Below are 17,532 nucleotides of genomic sequence, written 5' to 3' on the forward strand. Positions count from 1 at the left end.
CCATAGGAGATGGACCTGTACCAGCCTAGAGCCAGGGGGCGCTACCAGCAGCAGCTTAGAGCGACCGGATAGTGGGGGAAGGGAAAGGTGTCACAGCGGGTCGCGGTGAACGGGAGGGCCTGGGACGCCGGGCGGAAGGGGAGGCGGGGCATTCCGGTCACGCACCGGGACTTCGCGCCCCGGGCCCCTGAAAGGCAAGGTGGGCGTCAGCTCGGATGATGCTGGGGTTGCTCCAGCAGCTACCTGCCAAGTATCCAGGTTCCCCAGCTCCCTGTACCGGAGCAATCCCGTCCCGGTCCACACCACACAGGTTGGTTGGCTGTGTTCAGTGAGTGGGTGGACCGATGAGCGACCACTGGACCAATGGGCGACCCTGGACCAATGGACGAGGGCGGTACCGATGGCCAAGGCTGGACCCCTGGGCGAAGGAGGGCGTAGGCTGAACTGATGGGCAGGGGAGGGACCAACGGTGTGAGAGGGACCATTGGGCGTGGGCGGGACTGGTGGGCCCAATGGCGAGGATGCTGCGCAGTCAAGGATATAGGGCTGAGTGGCGTCAATGAGCAAAAGGGAGACTTTCCCTCCGCTTGCTCAGGAAAGAGACTGGGGCGAACGAGGCCTTTAAACAAGTGCTCCGGCTTCCTCCGCAGGGAGCTGGGCTGAAACCCTGGGGGAGGCTAGTGCTCGGAGAGCCCTGCAGGGAAACCTAATCCGGGCTTCAGAACTGCCGACGCCCCGCCCCGCGCGCTGATTGGTCAGGTCGCCAGCTCGGTGTTACACAAGGAAGACCTGGAGAAGCGGAGTTTGCCCAAGGAATGGGCCCCCCGCGGCACTACTGCGCATGCTTGCGCCGTGACCCTAACTTGAGGTGACGGCCCGAACTGAGGCGGGGGCCTCTGGCACAGAAGCTGAGGGACCTGCCACGGCTCGGTCGCTGGAAAGGGAGGGCTCCGCTGCCGTCGCCGCCCGGCCGGTGCCCGGTGAGGACAGGCCCCAGCGGGTCGGGGAGGGTCCCGGATCCTATAGCGTGGATGCGCCCCTGGCCGGGCTTTCCCAAGGTTACCAAGGATTGCTGATACTGGGGGTTCCCCGGGGTCTGTGTCTCGGCTGTCAGGCCGACTCCTTGTCCTTCATCCCAGATTCGCCTTTCTCCACGCTCCTCTTTCCCCCAACCCACCTGACCCCGGGACTGAGCCCTGACAGAAACCCCGGATCAGGGAGCCCCACATTGGCCGGTCTTTCCTTGACCCCACCCAGTACTGCCCGTCTCCCTGTACCTATCCCCAGCCCCGTCCTACACTTGTGGCTCTAGAGGTCCCTGCAGGGATGGCAGAGTTGGAGGTGTGAGATACTGGGGCGGGGGAGACGCTGCGAAGCTTGGTCAGGAAGCGATGGTAATGACAGGAGAGGATAGGGGCAGGGACCTGGGGCCATTTGGACGCAGCATAGACAGGTCTGATGCCAAATTACAATGGGTTAGGATTATGAGCCATGGTGATTAGGGAAAAGGAGGTGCCATTAATTAAATCCCCACTTTGGAGAAGCTCTTTACTGCATACTATAGAGTAGCAGTTCTTCAAAGGTCACTGCTGCTTTGAAAATCTCCCTGTAAGGATGTGTACCTGCACAGCTAAGTGGACACATTATCCCACCAGCGATCCAATCACAGCCCCAGTGATTATGAGGGGTGGGGGCAGCTGTCAGTATCACCGGGAACCCCCCCCACCCCATTTTTTAGCTGAGCCATCCTGCCACCTGTTGGCAGCTCAGTGGCAGCTCAGCTCGGGCGGGCATCGAACTGCTCACAGTTGCCCAGAGCTCGCACCGGGAACTTTTTTAAACAACCACGTCTACCCATCGTCTACTTGCTATTAGGAACCTCCGCTAAATTTGCCATTATTCCCTTACACAGGTGAAACCAGCCCAGAGAGGGTCAGGGGTTGCCCTCATGGCTGAGACACAGGTGTTGGTGGGCGTTGGTGGTATTTCTCTCCCATATGTATAAAGGTAATTCTGCTGATCCATCATCAGCTGCCAGGCAGGGATCCCAGCTTCCAGAACCTCACCTACCTTATTGGTGAAAAAGGGACTCACCTCTTTTTAGTTTCTCATTGCTTCAGTAACAAATTACCACAAATTTAGTGACTGAAAACAACACAGCTTTGTAACAATCTTACAGTTCTGGAGGTCAGAAGTCTGACATAGGTTTCACTGGGGTAAAATCAAAGTGGGGACAGGACTGTATTCCTTCCTGGGGCCCTGGGAGACAGATCTGCTTCTTTGTCTTTTCCAGCATCTAGAGGCCTCCAGCGTTCCTTGGCTCATGGCTCCCTTCCTCCATCTTCACAGCCAGCAATATCGCATCTCTCCTACCCTGTTTCCATCAGCACATCTTTCTCTCTTTTTTTCTGCCTTCCTCTTCTGCTTTTTAGGATCCTTGTGATTGTAATTGGACCCACCTGGATAATCCAAGCTACTCTCTTAGTTTGGTAACCTTCATTCCATCTGCAACCTTAATTCCCCTTTGCCACGTAAGGAAACATATTCACAGGTTCCAGGGGTTAGGACCTGGACCTCTTGAGGGGGGGCATTATTCTGCCTCCCAAAGACGTAATGATGTCTGAGAGGCTCCTCACTTCTTCACATTGTGTGATTTGGGGCTTACACTGAGCCATCTTTACATTTCTGTGTCTCCTTTGTGCAGACCAATGTCATGAAGACTGATTGGGACAAGTAGGTGACTGGAGGTCACAGCAATACCAAAACACCAGACTGCAGAGTTAGGGAGAGGGTGTAAGCTGAACGAAGTAAGGTAACTGTTCAGTCTTTTTATCTTTAAATTCATTTCTGCTTCACTTTTATAAATTCTGTTTACTTAATGAACTTTTATTGAGTGAAATTTCAATTTTCAAAATATATACATTTGGCTTAAAGTAGCTGCCTTTCAACCCTTCCCTTTACCTAGAAAATAAATTGCTAGACAATAAAATAAATCCAGAAAAGAGACGGATCTGGTACCTGTCCATCCCTATTCATGGAGTGGTTGAAGAACAGGAACTAGGAACTAGGCTGAAGAACAGTTCAACCTAGGAACTAGAAGTTACAAGCTTCTCAAGTAGAGGGCCCAAGGCATTGTCACTATTTCTCAAAGTATCAGAATCAAATGGAGTACTAGGAAAAATTCTGATTTTTGGATCCCTGTCCAGACCCTCTGAGCGAGAAGCCTGGGGGTGGATTAGTCTGGGACTGTACTTTTTTTTTTTTAATTGGGGGAGGGGAACAGACAAGTTGCTGTCCTTTTGTTCTTCAGTATAGTTGTGGATGGAGGATGTTGCTTCACTGGCCCATGTTGGTATTATCATTGCGCTCTATCCAGGTGAGGCAGTCGTTCGAAGGCCATTGGACGGCCGCTCACGGTGGCTCACGGCAGCTCACGAAAGCTCACACCTGCTGCCCGCCAGCCCCACTGCAGCCTATGCCCTTACTGGCGACTCATGGCAGCCCAGCTCCAGGTCGAGCTGTTGTTCACCACCTTAGCTGCAGAGGGCACAGTGTCACTGGCCTGCATGTGGGATCCGAATCGGGGCCCAGCTACTCAGAGCTGGCATCTCAAGCCAACTCTTAACGAACGCAACACTCGACCAGCCCCATGGGACTGTACATTTTTAACAAGTACCCCAGGTATACTGAAGTTGGAGAACCACTGATTGTAGCCATAATTTGCGTTTTTCTTCCTACTTTTATTGAGATAATTCATATATCCTGTAATTCACTCACAGTACACAATTCAATGGCTTTTAGCATATTCACAAACTTGTGCAACCATCACCACAATCAGTTTTAGAACATTTTCATCACCCCAGAAACCCCATATCGACCAGCAGTCACTCCTTGTTCTCCCTTTCCCCATCCCCCCCACGCCCATCCCTAGACAACCACAAAGCTACTTAATGTCTTTATGGATTTTTCTACACTATAGATTTTCTAGACTCCAGGTCATTTCGTATAAATGGAGTAATATAATATGTGGTCTTCTGTGACTTGCTTCCTTCACTTAGTATAATCTTTTTAAAGTTCATCCATATTGTAGCATGGATTTTTTTCGATTACCAAATAATATTCTATTGTATGGATAGTCCACATTTTATTTACCCATTCATCCATTGATGGATATTTGGGCTATTTCCATTTATTGGCAACTATAAATAATGCTGCTATGAACATTCATGTACAAGTTTTTATGTGGACACAGGCTTCCATTTCTCTTGGGCATATACCTAGGAGTGGAATTGCTGGGTCATATGGTAACTCTGTTTAACCTTTTGAGGAACTGCCCGACTGTTTTCCAAAGTGGATGCACAATTTACATCCCCACCAGCAGTGGATAAGTGTTCCAGTTTCTCCTCATCCTCACCAACACTTGCTGTTGTCCTTTTTTGTTTGTTTTATGTGCATCATAGTGGTGTGAAGTATCTCATTGTGGTTTTGTTCCTCATGACTAGTGTTGAACATCTCATCTGCTTACTAGCCATTTGTATGTCTTCTTTGAAGAAAGGCTAGTCAGAGCCTTTGCCCATTTTAAAATTGGGTTGTTTGCCTTCTTATTACTGAGTTAGAGTTCTTTATAAATTCCAGATACAAGTCCCTTATTAGATATGTGATTTGCAAAATTTTTCTCCAGTTCTATGGGTTGTCTTTTAACTTTCCTGGTGGTGTCCTTTGACTCACAAAAGTTTTAAATTTGTTTCAATTTGTCTTTCTTCTTTGGTTGCCTGTACTTTTAGTGTCATATTGAAGAAGGCTTTGCCTAATCCATGGTCACAAAGATTTATCTTTTTTAAAAGAGTTTTATAACTAGCTCGTACAATTAAATCGACGATCCATTTAGCGTTAATTTTTTTATATGGTGTGAGGAGGGATTCCATCTTCATTCTTTTGTATTGGCCATCTAGTTGTCCCAGCACTCAACATTTGTTAGAAAGCTCTTCTTTCCCCCACATCAAGGGTCAGACTTAATCTTTACCTCCTGAAGAGGGAAGTGTTTGCTGTTTGCAATTCTTCTTAAGGATGACTTGTCCCTTCTCCCCCATTTATTTATTTGTTCATTTGATTATTTATATCAGTGTGGACTTACGGATATGCATTGTATTCTTTGGGTTATATTCCTGAGGACTTCCTCTGAAGTCCTAGCTGCAGCTCAGAGTTCTCTGTAACTGGCGTTTCTCACTTTAAGCCTCAGCTGCTCAGGGCAGAGGAAGGACCAGCCAGGTCTGGGTTCAAGTTTTGGCTCTCACTAGCTCTACTGTCCTGGGTTACTTACTTAGTCTCTGAACCTCAGTCTGCCTAGAGGCAGAGCGGAGATGACACTTGGAAGACAGATTGTTGGGTTACGATACTAGAGGTATGTATGGGCTGATGTCATAGGATTTTTGTTCCTGCTCAGGACCAACGACGTGGTTCTGGGCAGGTCACTTTAATGCTGGATATGGAGGGAGGGTGTGTGGGTGCCAGAGGGTCAGTCTCTCTCCCTCTCTCTGTCTCTCTCTCCTCCTCGCTCCCTCCCTCCCCTACCCCTGCACAAGAAGTCTCTGGGTCACTCCTTTTCTCTGTCAACTTCCATTGTGTGTCTATAAATTTGAAACCAGGATTTTAATATAGTTCATTTTATTCATTTTTTTTATTCTGGTTGTTTATGTTAATATTTATTTTCTTGTATAACATTATGTTGCATAGGAATGGGGACCTTTTTTTCTGAGTAATGGACCAATAAAAAATTATAATTTTTGAATTCTTAATAATTGTAATTTATTTTTTCAATGTTAAATATTTTCCCATTGTTAAATTAGTTCATGTGCATTACAATTGGGGGAAATAATGGAAAATTAGCTGAAAAATGAAGTCCGTTTTCCCCACCACTGCTAACATTTTGATAAATTACTTAATAAGCTTTAGTGTACTTTTATATAATTCTTTGAAAACAGACTAGAAATCGCCTGCTTTATAAACTAAGAACAAACCAAATAAAGTTAGTAAATACACGACAAATAGGACTGGAATGGAGAATAAATAGAAAGAAAGACAGGTGGGTTGAGAAAGAAAGATGCAGAACAGCAACCAAAGTTCTTAGTCTTTTGAGATGCTACATGTGTTCATTGGACTTTCTAACAACATTTGTAAACCAAATATAAACGCTCTAAAACCTTAGAGCAGCGGTTCTCAGCCTGTGGGTCGCGACCCCTTTGGGGGTCAAACGACCCTTTCACAGGGGTCGCCTAAGACCATCGGAAAACAAAAAGATATTTACATTACGATTCATAACAGTAGCAAAATTACAGTTATAGAGTAGCAATGAAAATAATTTTATGATTGGGGGTCACCACAACATGAGGAACTGTATTAAGGGGTCGCGGCTTTAGGAAGGTTGAGAACCGCTGCCTTAGAGCCTCTTTCCCCCTTGTATCCTCTTTTCTTATCTTGGAAAACTGGCTCATTTTAAGGAGCCACAGCTCCATCTTGTGGTCTTCTAGAATATTGTTGTTGAAAATTGGGCTGTCGGAAAAGTCATGACGCATTTTTGCAATGAAAACCATAAAAAAGGGCCGGCCGAGTGGCTCAGTTGGTTAAGAGCTCGCTTGAGAGCACCAGCTCTGAGCAGCAGGCCTGCAGTTCGGATCCCACATTAAGGGCCAGTAACACTGCGCCCTCTACAGCTAAGATGATGAACAACAGCTCGACTTGGAGCTGGGCTGCTGTGAGTCACCGGCAACGGCATAGGCTGCAGTGGGCTACCGTGAGCTACATGAGTGGCTGGCAGCCAGTGAGAGCTGCCGCGAGCAGCCGACCAATGACCAGTGACTGATAGCCTCACCCAGGAAGAGCTCAATGAGCATACCAACATGGGCATGTGAAGCTATGTCCTCCACAACTAGACTGAAGAACAAAACAGCAATTTGTCTACCTGTCTGTTCTCCTTCCCCGATTCCCCAACGCTGTTCCCCTTCAATTTCGCAATAAAAAAAAATCTTTAAAAAAACCATAGAAAAAATACGTCATGACTTTTCTGACTACCCAATAAATTGAATTTTCCACAACTACGGGGTGAATTAAAGTGTGCTCTGGCACTTTGTAAGGGTCTTTACATCTGGTCTTTAGGCTGGTGGTTCCCACCCTAATAAATGGAAAGAAAACAAAAACTACAATTATTTGAAATCTTTGCTTGTAGTTATGAAAACAATGGATGTGAAAAATGCAGAAATGAAAGCAGTTTGTGATGGGATGGAGGGACTATGCAGATTTACTATTATAGTTTAATTTATTCTATATAACTTCTTTCAATTAAATAATTCAAAATTTTAAAATAACCTCAATACAATCCATCTCATCGCTTTCCTTTGGATAGAAAACTAAATCCAGAAAAAAATAAATGTCTTGCCTCAGCAGTGTAGAGGAGCTGTTTATTGTGTAGGAATGTTTTCAAACTGGTCGTTCTTGGATAAAACTAGTTTCTACAAGCATTTTTTCTTCTTGTTTTTACTTGGATGATGATCTCAAAAAAAAAAATCCATATAGTCATATTCTGGCACCCCCTGGATGATGAGCAGAGCTTTTGGATTTTGGTGGCATTTGTGCAAAGATCCAGTTAGCATGAGGGCTCCTTACTGAGCAAATAGCCCCTGGTCTCATGGGCAGTCCCTGCGTGCTCCCACCCTCTGGGAACATGCTTGCATTTTGAATGTGCATGAAAGTTTCAGATCAAGATGTAGAGATACCACAAGCCAGGATCTTTTGGGCATTTACCGTGTTCTATGCTGTTGAGGGCTGAATTGCGCCCCCTCCCCCCCCAACCCCGCATTGGTATGTTGAAGTCCTAACCCTCAGGACCTCAAAATGTGACTGCATTGGAGATAAGGCCTTTAGAGAGCTGTTTAAGGTTAAATTCTGTCATATGGGTAGGCCCAGAGTCCTTGTAAGAAGATATTAGGATACAGACACAGGGAAGACGATGTGAGGACACAGAAGGAAACAGCAAGAACCGCCAAACCAGTTGAAGAAACAGGTCCAGGGGTGCAAGTAGGTGTCTGTGGGCCTTCCTGCTGCCTGAGTCCTAGACAGGGCAGCCATGATGTCTCCCCAGACTATAGCCTTGTTTCTGGGCTATCACTGTAACCTGGGAAGACTTGCTATCTGCCCATCACCCAGTCACCCCCAAAACAAAAAGAGCCACCCTACACTGATGCCTAGGGCCATGGTCCAAAAGCCAGCCTGGGCCCCGTAATCTGTCCTTCCTGCTTCTCTAGGCTGGAAGCCAAGGAACCCTCAGTGACCGTAGATTCTCCAGACACCTTCACATCCCCATGCCCACCCAGCTGAGGCAATGCCAGCACCTGCTCAGGCACCAGATCTCTGCCCTCAAGGAGCCCTGGCACCTCCTAAATGCTGGGTGGCCCAGGGACTCTCACCTGGAATGGGGGCCAGATGTAGTGAGTCTAGAGCAGCGGTTCTCAACCTGTGGGTCGCGACCCTTTTGGGGGTCAAATGACCCTTTCACAGGGGTCGCCTAAGACCATCGGAAAACAAAAAGATGTTTACATTACGATTCATAACAGTAGCAAAATTACAGTTATAGAGTAGCAACGAAAATAATTTTATGGTTGGGGGTCACCACAACATGAGGAACTGTATTAAGGGGTCGCGGCATTAGGAAGGTTGAGAACTGCTGGTCTAGAGAGTCTAGCTTCCCAGGGCCAGGCTTCCCCTCTGTGATCTGCAGTGTCAGGGTGAAGGACACCAGGCATTCTAGGAGAGTCAGTGTCCTCAGCTCATGTCCCAAGTGCCTGTCTCAGGTGCTTGGTGCTCAGGAGCACCAGTGACTGTTATCCGGGACCAGGTACACCAGGTACCATGTGGGGATGGGCTCTGGTTTCACCTGAACTGGACTTGCAGCTCTGCCGCTTCATGGCTGTGTCGGTCATCCCGGCGTACCTCAGTGTCCTCATCTGTAAACTGGGTCAATAAGAATGATGAACTTGCACAACACAGGGCTGGGAGGTTAAATGGAAAAACCCGTGAAACACTTGGCCCCATACTCAGCATCCACAGGCCTCGATTCATAGTAACTCACAGTTATCAGTACCTTAGTCCCCCAACAGCCCCCTGAGAGCCCTATATTTGGCACATTTTACATCCAGGGAAAGTGAGTTTGGATGGGGGAGGTAACGTACCCAAGGCTGCCAGGAGAGGAACTGGCTGAGCAGAAGCAGAAGCACAGGCCCGGGGCTCTCCAGCTCCGTTCAGGGCCTTGCCCAGCCTGGTGCCCCATCTGCTCGACCTGCACCCCAGATCCATGCTCCTGAGCCCCAGGCCCCAGGGCTTCTCCATTGACAGGGTTTTGCCTCCTCCCCCAGGACAGAGCCCTGGACCGCGAGGTTCCTTGCCAGGGAGAAGGAGAAGAAATCCATCTGCTGGGGTCTGAGTGTGGCCTGGGGGACGGGCCATAGGTCCCGAAATGCCCCTGCCTGAGCCCGGTGAGCATGAGAGCGAGAGTGTGAAGGCCGGCCAGGAGCCATCCTCGGAGTCCCCTGAGCCGGGCACAGATGTCGTTCCCGCAGCCCCCAGGAAGCCCAGGAAGTTCTCCAAACTGGTCCTGCTGACGGCCTCCAAAGACAGTGCCAAGGTGGCCGGGGCCAAGCGCAAAGGAGTGCACTGCATCATGTCCCTGGGGGTGCCCGGCCCTGCCACCCTCGCCAAGGCCCTCCTCAAGACCCATCCTGAGGCCCAGCGGGCCATTGAGGCAGCCCCTCAGGAGCCTGAGCAGAAACGCAGCAAGCTGGACACAGGTGAGGCCCCGGTCCCAGCAGGCAGGACTGTGAGCAAGACTTCCCTGAGGCCAGAAGTCCCGTCACCTGGGAACCCAAGGGGACAGACAGGTTAAACTGGCTCTGGAGAGAGTGTGCCTGTGCTGTGAATGTGTCTGCATATGTTCTGTCTGTCTGCGTTACATCTTAGTGTAAACCTCTGCATGTCTGTAGCCTCTGTGCACATGTGTCTCTTTAAGGTTCTGTCTATAGTACGTATTTGCCTGGGAGGGGACGTCTATTTGTGTGTCCTAGTGTGTCCATGTCCCTGGGCCTATTTCTGTCCAAGTCCATTTGCATATTTATGTGTCTGGGGGGGTCTGTGTGTGCAGTTTTTGTGCCAGAGTCTATTTGAGGCCCCAAGCAGCCTCCCCACCCCTACTCCTACCTGCGACCAGGCTTGGTGTATGGAATCCTGAAGGTTGCTGGGGGAAGGGATGCCTAGCAGCTGAGAAGGAGATGAGCTGGGGTTTCTTCCCAACTTGGGTCTGCCATGCCCTAGAACAGGGGTTGGCAAACTTTTGAGGTAGAAGAGCCGCCCAGGGGTTAGCAAACTGTGGCTCATGAGCCGCAGGTTCTGAAGTAAAATTGAAAATGAAAATAAAACTGTCATAGTTTCATTTATAAAACTTTTAAAGGCTATTATTCACATAATGGAGATTATATAAAATTATATGGCTCTCAAATGATTTTTAAATTGTTGTGAGGGATAGAATTGGCTCTTCCAGGGGTCAGCAAACTTTTGAGACGGAACGTACCCAAAGAGCTGCATATGGCTCATGAGCCGCAGTTTGCCCACCCCTGTACTAGAAAATGGAGACAATAAAAGCCACAGCAGTTGGCCCTGTTTGTTGCCTATGAGCAGGTGGCCCCCTTAGAGTTACCCAGGGCACTTGGCCTGGCAGCCAGTCCCAGGAAAGGGAAACCAAAGCCTCTTGGTTTCCATCAGGTAGCTGGGCAGTGCAGGAGACCCCACCTCATTGATGGAAATTTAGTGATGAGTGCCTTGAAGTCATGGGGGAAGCCCCACTGCTTCCCTCAGGCTGAGACCTTATGGCTCCTGAGATGGGAACCTTCCCAGCCACAGGCCTGGAGCTCACAAGGGACCTGAGGAACCCCTCAGCCTCCATACCCTGCTGGACAGAAGCCATACTCAGGGAGTCAGGGTGTCCCCATCTCCCCAGAGCCTGGAGGCCCCTCTGCAGCGTGCCTGGCTCACCCTGTGAGCTCTTCTACCAGCCATTTCTTACTCAGGTGCCTCCACGTGTTCACCTGCTTCTTCCTGCCAGTGCAGGGGGTAGAGGGTGCTGTCTTATGACCTATTGGGAAGCAGGGCTCAGAGGGGCCAAGTTACTGCCCAGAGGCCACCAGCTGATCACTGCAGAGAGTGAAGGGGGGACATCTGGCTCAGATCCTGTTCTTCCCACTGACTCAGTGGATTGGGCCATCTCCAGGGTCCCCTCCACCCTGTCTGAGACCTCTGCTCAGAGATCCGCCCAGGTTCTGGGGCCAGGTGGGCCCCACTCCACACATATCATTGTGAGAATTAGAACAAAGCCACCCTTCCTCAGATGGAGAGGGGAGAGCAGAGCAAGGGCTGCCTCTCAGCCCCACAGGCTCCCCGATGCAGGTGACCTTGAGCAGTCAACAACCCCCTCAAACTCCCACCCCATCTTTTCCACTGTACTTAGTCCACAACTTCCCCACCTCTCGCCCAATCTCAGGCCAGGCAGTGGGGATAGCAGCAGCTTCCTAGTGCTCAGCCCAGATTTGGCCCAAAGATTCCCAGAAATGACTTTAGCAGCGTCTGTGTCCCTGGGCTACTGGACTTCGGGAGCACATTTCTGGAGTCGGCACTTGTTTCTCTAAGTTGGTCCATGATGCCCCAGAACATCCCCTGGTGGGCTGAGAGCTCCAGGCCCTGGGTCCGCGCCCCACAACAATCCCTCCCTTTTCCTCCGACACCTGCTTGACCTACTCCCTTCTCTTCCAGATGGAAAAGAAGACAGAAAGTTGGCAGGGTGGCCTGCCCCCAGTCCTGCAGTGGGCGGGGAGGAGTCCACCATGGGACCCAGTGAAGCCCAGTAACCCTGACAACAGCAGGTGCAACCTTGATGGGTCAGTGAACTTGGCTGTGACTTCTGCTTGGGGCCCTGTCCCTGATGGACTGATTTTCATTCTCAGCATTGTGTAATTTTTTTCAGCTCAAGCATAGGTTACTTTTGTAAGCAGGAAGAAACTAATTCAAAACAGAGAATAAAAGAAGCTGTATGCTAGATCCCATCGTAGGGTTGTAAAAACTCCAGGATTCTGGATCCTCTGAGGCCCATCTCCAACCTCACCACCCCTGGGTTTCTCCCCACCCCCAGCCCTCACCTGGCTCTTCTTCCCCGGAGCTGCCTGGCCTGGTCCAGCTCTCAGACCCAGGAGGGCTCTCGGAAGCCTCTATCTTCCCAGGCCTCGTACCCCTGGGCATCCTTAACCTGGAAAACCAGCCCCTGGCCCAGAGACTAGGTGGGGTCTTTGAAGTTCCCCTTCCTGCTGCCTTGTTCTGAAAGGGGGCGGTGGGACATCCAGCCCTGACTCCCTGGGAAGCTGATCCAGCCCCTCCATGACTCTCCCTCCAGGGCCAGTCTCCCTGCTGGAGCCTCAGAAACCTCACCTCCTCCAGGAAGCCACACAGGACTGACAGCCCCACTGTATAGGGGCTCTGCTGTCATGGCAGCAGAGGACGGGGTGGGCCTGCAGTCTGCGGGTGGGGACCCCAACAGATATGTATGGTACTCCTATCGTGTTCCTTCTGGATGGTTTGGGAGGTGAAGGAGATGCCTGGGAACCTGAGCCCCTCCCCAGGTTCTGCGTGCTGCTCCTGCTGGAGAAGGAGTTGAAGAAACACAATTCCCTGCCAACCTGAAGTCAAGGTCCCTCGGAAAAGGCTTCAGCCTTCAGTTGCTTCATCTTGTGTGGTCCTTATTCTTTGAAAACTGCCACCGGGTGCAAGGAAACAGATTATTTTTAAATTATAAAGTTTAGAGTCCTTATGTTTTAAAACAACATTTTCTAAATGTAATCAGTATCGACTCCCCCTTAGGAGAGTGAGGTACTCATCATGTTTTCCTTGTCAGCTCTCCATTTTGCAATGTTATTTTTACAGAATGTTTGTTTGTAACAGTTATATTCTGTAACCATAATTTGAGGCCTTCTTTTTTCTTTTTTTTTTTTCTTTTTTTTTTTAGCTGAGCCATCCTGCCACCTGTTGGCAGCTCAGCGGCTGCTCAGCTTGGGCCGGAACTTGAACCGCTGTTGCTCAGAGCTCAAACTCTTGAGCAAGCTCTTAACCAACTGAGCCACTCGGCCGGCCCAAGGCCTTCTTTTTTCTTAATTCTATATGTAAATAGATTCCCCTTACCCACCCCTTTCTCCTTTCCTGAGTTCTGAGCCGTCCTCTTGGTGGGCTGGTTTTGTTGCATGGTAAGTACACAGGAAGAGTCGCTTACTGTCTAATGTGTGACGGTGGAGTGCCACCAGGGAAGCAGGAGTGATGAAGAGGAGGTGAGGAGAGGGGACAGGCAAGGAGACTTCGTGCCCCTTGGCCTGGCGTCCAAGCAGTCCCGGCCTGGGCCGGTCATAGAGGATTCACCCTGGCCCAATCCCTGGACAGGGTCCCTGGCTGGCGTCCCCTCCCCTGACTTTAGTATGGCACCACTGACCCCTCCTGTTGCTGCTAAAGAAGCCATGGGCTGAGCTGGCACTCGGGTCCCTAGAGAGAGGGCCTGGCTGACTTGGTGGCCCCTGGAGGCTGCATGGGGACAGCAGCAAGGGCCCATCTCCCTCCTGGGGCCTGGGTAGCCAGTGGTGCCGGTCATCTACCTGGATAATATCATAGGGCAAGCACTACCGCTGAGCCAAGCTGGGAGCCCACACACTGGGGCCGGCAGTGTCAAGGTTTTCTTTATTTTGAAACATTTCAAACTCATATAAAAGTTGAAGGAACAGTGCAGGTATAGCCCTCACCTAGATTCACCCTCCCCACTCTTCCTCTCTCTCCTGTCTCTTTCTTGCCCCTTCACTTCTTGGGGATCTTAATGTCTCCCCAGGGTAGAGTATCTGGGACCTAGTGGCCAAAGGTCACAGCTCTGGCCTCCCAGAGCTAGACAGGAAACATGGAACTTCCTGACTGGTAAGTCCATGAGAACTGGGGCTAAGGGCTGCTCAAGAGAAGGCCAGGTACCCCATGGTGTCTGACAGTGGGCTCAGGGAGGTCAGCCTGAGGAAGCCCCTAGAGCAGCAGTTCTCAACCTGTGGGTCGTGACCCCTTTGGGGGTCGAAGAACCTTTCACAGGGGTCGCCGGGTACTCATATGTGGGCGTATCTGCATGTGGGCCTGGAGATGGATAGAGGAGTGGTGTCTCGGTTCCTAAGACCATTGAAAATATGTGTTTTCCGATGGTCTTAGGCGACCCCTGTGAAAAGTTGAGAACCACTGCCCTAGAGAGAACTGAAGGATGAGGAGGGTGAGCCTGGGCGGAACAAGCGTGGGGCCCAGAGGGATCTGGGCAGAAAGGCCAGGAGGCAAAACTGGAGGATACAGGCCGGTGTCTCAGTGCCTGAAGGTCACAGTGAGGGTTTCAGATTTATCACAGGCAGCGGGAGGCTGGGGAAGGATTCATGCAGAGGAAGGGTGTGGTAGCATCATTACACAAAACTCCCCCTGGTGCCATGAGGACAGCCTGGTGGGGTCCCAAATGAGAGCTGGAAGGCCACTGAGGAGGCCCACACAGCCTGGATGAGAGGAGAGGGAGGGGAAATGGTTGAAGCTGGATGGAGGCTGAACCAGACTAAGTGATAGGTTGTCTTGCTGGGAGGACAGGGCATGAGGGAGAGAGGACTGACCTGCCTAGCTGGGACGGGGGAGGTGACAGTGCCACTCACCAGGAGGAGAATGATGCTGGAGACAGGGACCCATTCTGATTCCATACAGCTGGCATTCTACTTGACAGTTGTGTTCCTGTGAAGAGAGTGGTTCCTACGAGTGTTCACAGAGGAAAAAATTCTCAGAGGTCGCAGATCGATGCCAGCTTTAGGTCTCTGCACTCTGTGAGTAGAAGGGGGTATTAATTATGATGGGGATTGAAAGTAAATAGGATGATTATGCACTTCCTTTTTAAAAATAGCTTTTATTGGTCTTTCCTTCAAGCTAAAAGAAAAGGTAATTCATGGTCATTAAAAAAACAGAAAATATTGATTATGAAAAAATCTTACAAACATCTCCAGTAATCCACCATCTAGAGATAAATCTACGATCCATATTTTTATATTCAGAAAATTGGGGTGATACAGCTCACATTTTTTCTTAACAGATTACAAATGTCTAACATTCTTTTACTGACTGCACAACATACCACCACAGGGGTGTGTGATCATTTATCCAACCAATTCCAATTGCTGGATGTATCCCAGTTGTTTCCAGATTATTAATAATTCTTAAAACAGCCTTGGGTTTTCTGAGGACAAAGCTCTAGAAGTGAGATTGCTGTGAATACCCAGCTTTCAGACATCCTTGTCAACACCTGGTACTGTTACTCCCCAAAATTCAAGTTCACGTGCCCGACGCACTAGTAAGCCAAAACCCTGAGACACCAGTGGCTGGAGAGAGAAAGATTTATTTGATTTTTGCCAAAGCAAGAGGACGGGAGAGCACGATCTCTCAAATCCATCTTCCTCAAAAAGCAAAAGAAGCAAGATTTTATGCAGTAAGGGAGGGGGAGTTTCAGGGAAACAAGGGAAAAGTCTGTGTTTCTTCAGTCACAGATAACATTTTGTGCAGCCAGATGCCTGTGCAGCAGCAGCAGCAACAGAAAGTAAAATGCCTTTACTTTCTTAAAGGCATTTATTCCTTCTGCAAAACACACTCACCTTCTCCCTGTGGCTCCTCCTGCTTAACAAAGAAACAGTACACCAGCAACACAAAATTAAATTGTGAGGACAAGGGGTGCTGGGTAGAAGAACCCCAGTTCAGCAAACTATCTCATAATTGTGCATCAGCGATGTTATCTTAAAGCAAAAAGCAAAAATTAGAGACATCTTGTGACCTTACTGTTTAAGCTATCATTGTTGTTGCTCTTAACTAGCTATATTTTTCAATTATCTCAAGCAAAGTGTACCTTTAAACATTTCTCCTGGAACTTGCTTTACAAGCAGACCTTCAGAACATGAGTAACATACTTTCTTAATCTTTGACTATAAGCTACATGACAAAGCAATCGAAACTTTTAGTTAAAACCTATACCTGTAACTCCAGACTCCACCATCCAATACCTAAACATGTTTATTGTTAACTGTCAGTTTCAGTACTATCATTAAAAAGAAAATAATAATAGCACCCACCACTTCATTCTTGTATGCACAACTTCAGCGTGTTTTCTCCTGGGGCTGCATTTCCCTAGGTTGGCTTGGAGAGCTCATCATGGGATCCCCACCCGCTCAACTTTGTGATTGATGCTCCTGGTGACCGGGAGGGGGCGCCCGCGGACTCAGCGGTGATCCAGATGCGTTCCCAATACTCAGGCTGTGATGACAGCCAGGAGTGCCCTTCAGGCCATCTTTAAGTATCCCGCACCTGCTCTGAGATGCCTTCTGCAGGGGCTGGGAGTGGGCGATTGACCGGCAGATGGCCCGATACTGGGAGAATGCGAGTGAGAGCCTTACTCTTTGTCATCCTCCAACCTGAAGTCCAACACAAGTTGCAGCCCCTCCTCCTCCCTGTTTTATTTCTCCATAGCACGTACTACCTCTAACAGACCATGAACTCAGTGTTTATATCTATTGCTTCCTGTCCCGCCCCCATAACACAAGCTCAGCATCACCAAGGCAGGGGATTTTATTCATTTTGGTCCCTGAGATGCTCGGGGTGGAGAAGAGAGATGGGGAGCGAGCGGCGAAGTAGAGTGTGGAGGGGGTACAGGACGCGGAGGACAGGTGGAGGGCAGAGATGCGAGAGGAAGAAGTGGAGAATGAGGGGCGGGGAGCGTGAATGGCTGAAAACGTTGGAGGTCAGAAAAGGTGAGGAAGAGCGCGGGGAAGGAAAGGATTCGATAGAGAACTCGGAGGATGCGGAGAATATGGAAACGAGGAGCAGGCGGGAGGCTCAGGGCAGGAGGGCCCCTTGGGACCGGGATTTGCACCTGCCCGGAGCCAGGGAGCGCTTCTAGCATCAGCTTTAGAGCGACAGCATGGAGGCGGGAAAGGGGGGGTATCAGGAGAATATGGGGTTTCCTAAAGAGGAGCAGCGCCATCACGCTGCAAACGCCGAGGACGCGCAGCCGGAAGACCCCGGGCTCCGGCCCCGAAAAAAGGACCGGATGGAGGGAGGGTTCCCGCGGAGCTGGGAACGGTCGCGGTGAGCGAGGTCCGGGACCGCCGTGCGGGAGGAAAGGCGGGGTGCTCCGGCGACCTGCAGGCACTTAGCGCCCGGGGACCCTGAGAAGCAAGGTGGGCATCAGCTGTGATGATGCTGGGGACTCTCCGGCCGTCACCTGCCAAGTGTCCAGGAAAGCAGCGCTGAGGTCCCGCAGCTCCCTGAGCCGGAGCAATCCCGGTCCCCACCGCTCAGGGTGGTTGAAGAATGACAAGTGTCCAGTGGTTGTGAGAAGGGCAACCGCTGGGCGGATGGACCAGG

At 49.9% G+C, this 17,532-nt stretch overlaps 2 protein-coding genes across 5 annotated transcripts in view; both read left to right on the top strand.

The window, feature by feature from the left end:
• Window positions 1–477: 477 nt before the first annotated feature.
• On the top strand, window positions 478–13,120 carry FLYWCH2 (FLYWCH family member 2). Of its 4 annotated transcripts, XM_019634284.1 has the most exons (5): window positions 479–980; window positions 1,913–2,007; window positions 2,705–2,812; window positions 9,405–9,836; window positions 11,848–12,132. In XM_019634284.1, the coding sequence occupies exons 4-5, from the start codon at window positions 9,506–9,508 to the stop codon at window positions 11,940–11,942; spliced, it is 426 nt and encodes a 141-aa protein (XP_019489829.1). In that variant the 5' UTR covers window positions 479–980; window positions 1,913–2,007; window positions 2,705–2,812; window positions 9,405–9,505; the 3' UTR covers window positions 11,943–12,132. The 4 variants fall into 4 exon arrangements, with proteins under 4 accessions (XP_019489828.1, XP_019489829.1, XP_019489826.1 ...); XM_019634283.1 differs by lacking the exons at window positions 1,913–2,007; window positions 2,705–2,812 and adding an exon at window positions 12,482–13,120 and having other exon boundaries at window positions 478–980; window positions 11,848–11,972; XM_019634281.1 differs by lacking the exon at window positions 1,913–2,007.
• Window positions 13,121–14,269: 1,149 nt separating this feature from the next.
• Window positions 14,270–17,532, top strand: part of FLYWCH1 (FLYWCH-type zinc finger 1) — a 29,057-nt gene continuing 25,794 nt past the window's right edge. Inside the window, exon 1 of the mRNA XM_019634304.1 lies at window positions 14,270–16,916. The gene's annotated coding sequence lies outside the window, so the exon portion shown is untranslated. The remainder of the gene's footprint in view (window positions 16,917–17,532) is intronic.

Source organism: Hipposideros armiger, unplaced genomic scaffold (genome assembly GCF_001890085.2).
Source record: "Hipposideros armiger isolate ML-2016 unplaced genomic scaffold, ASM189008v1 scaffold_1576, whole genome shotgun sequence".
Taxonomy (NCBI): domain Eukaryota; kingdom Metazoa; phylum Chordata; class Mammalia; order Chiroptera; family Hipposideridae; genus Hipposideros; species Hipposideros armiger.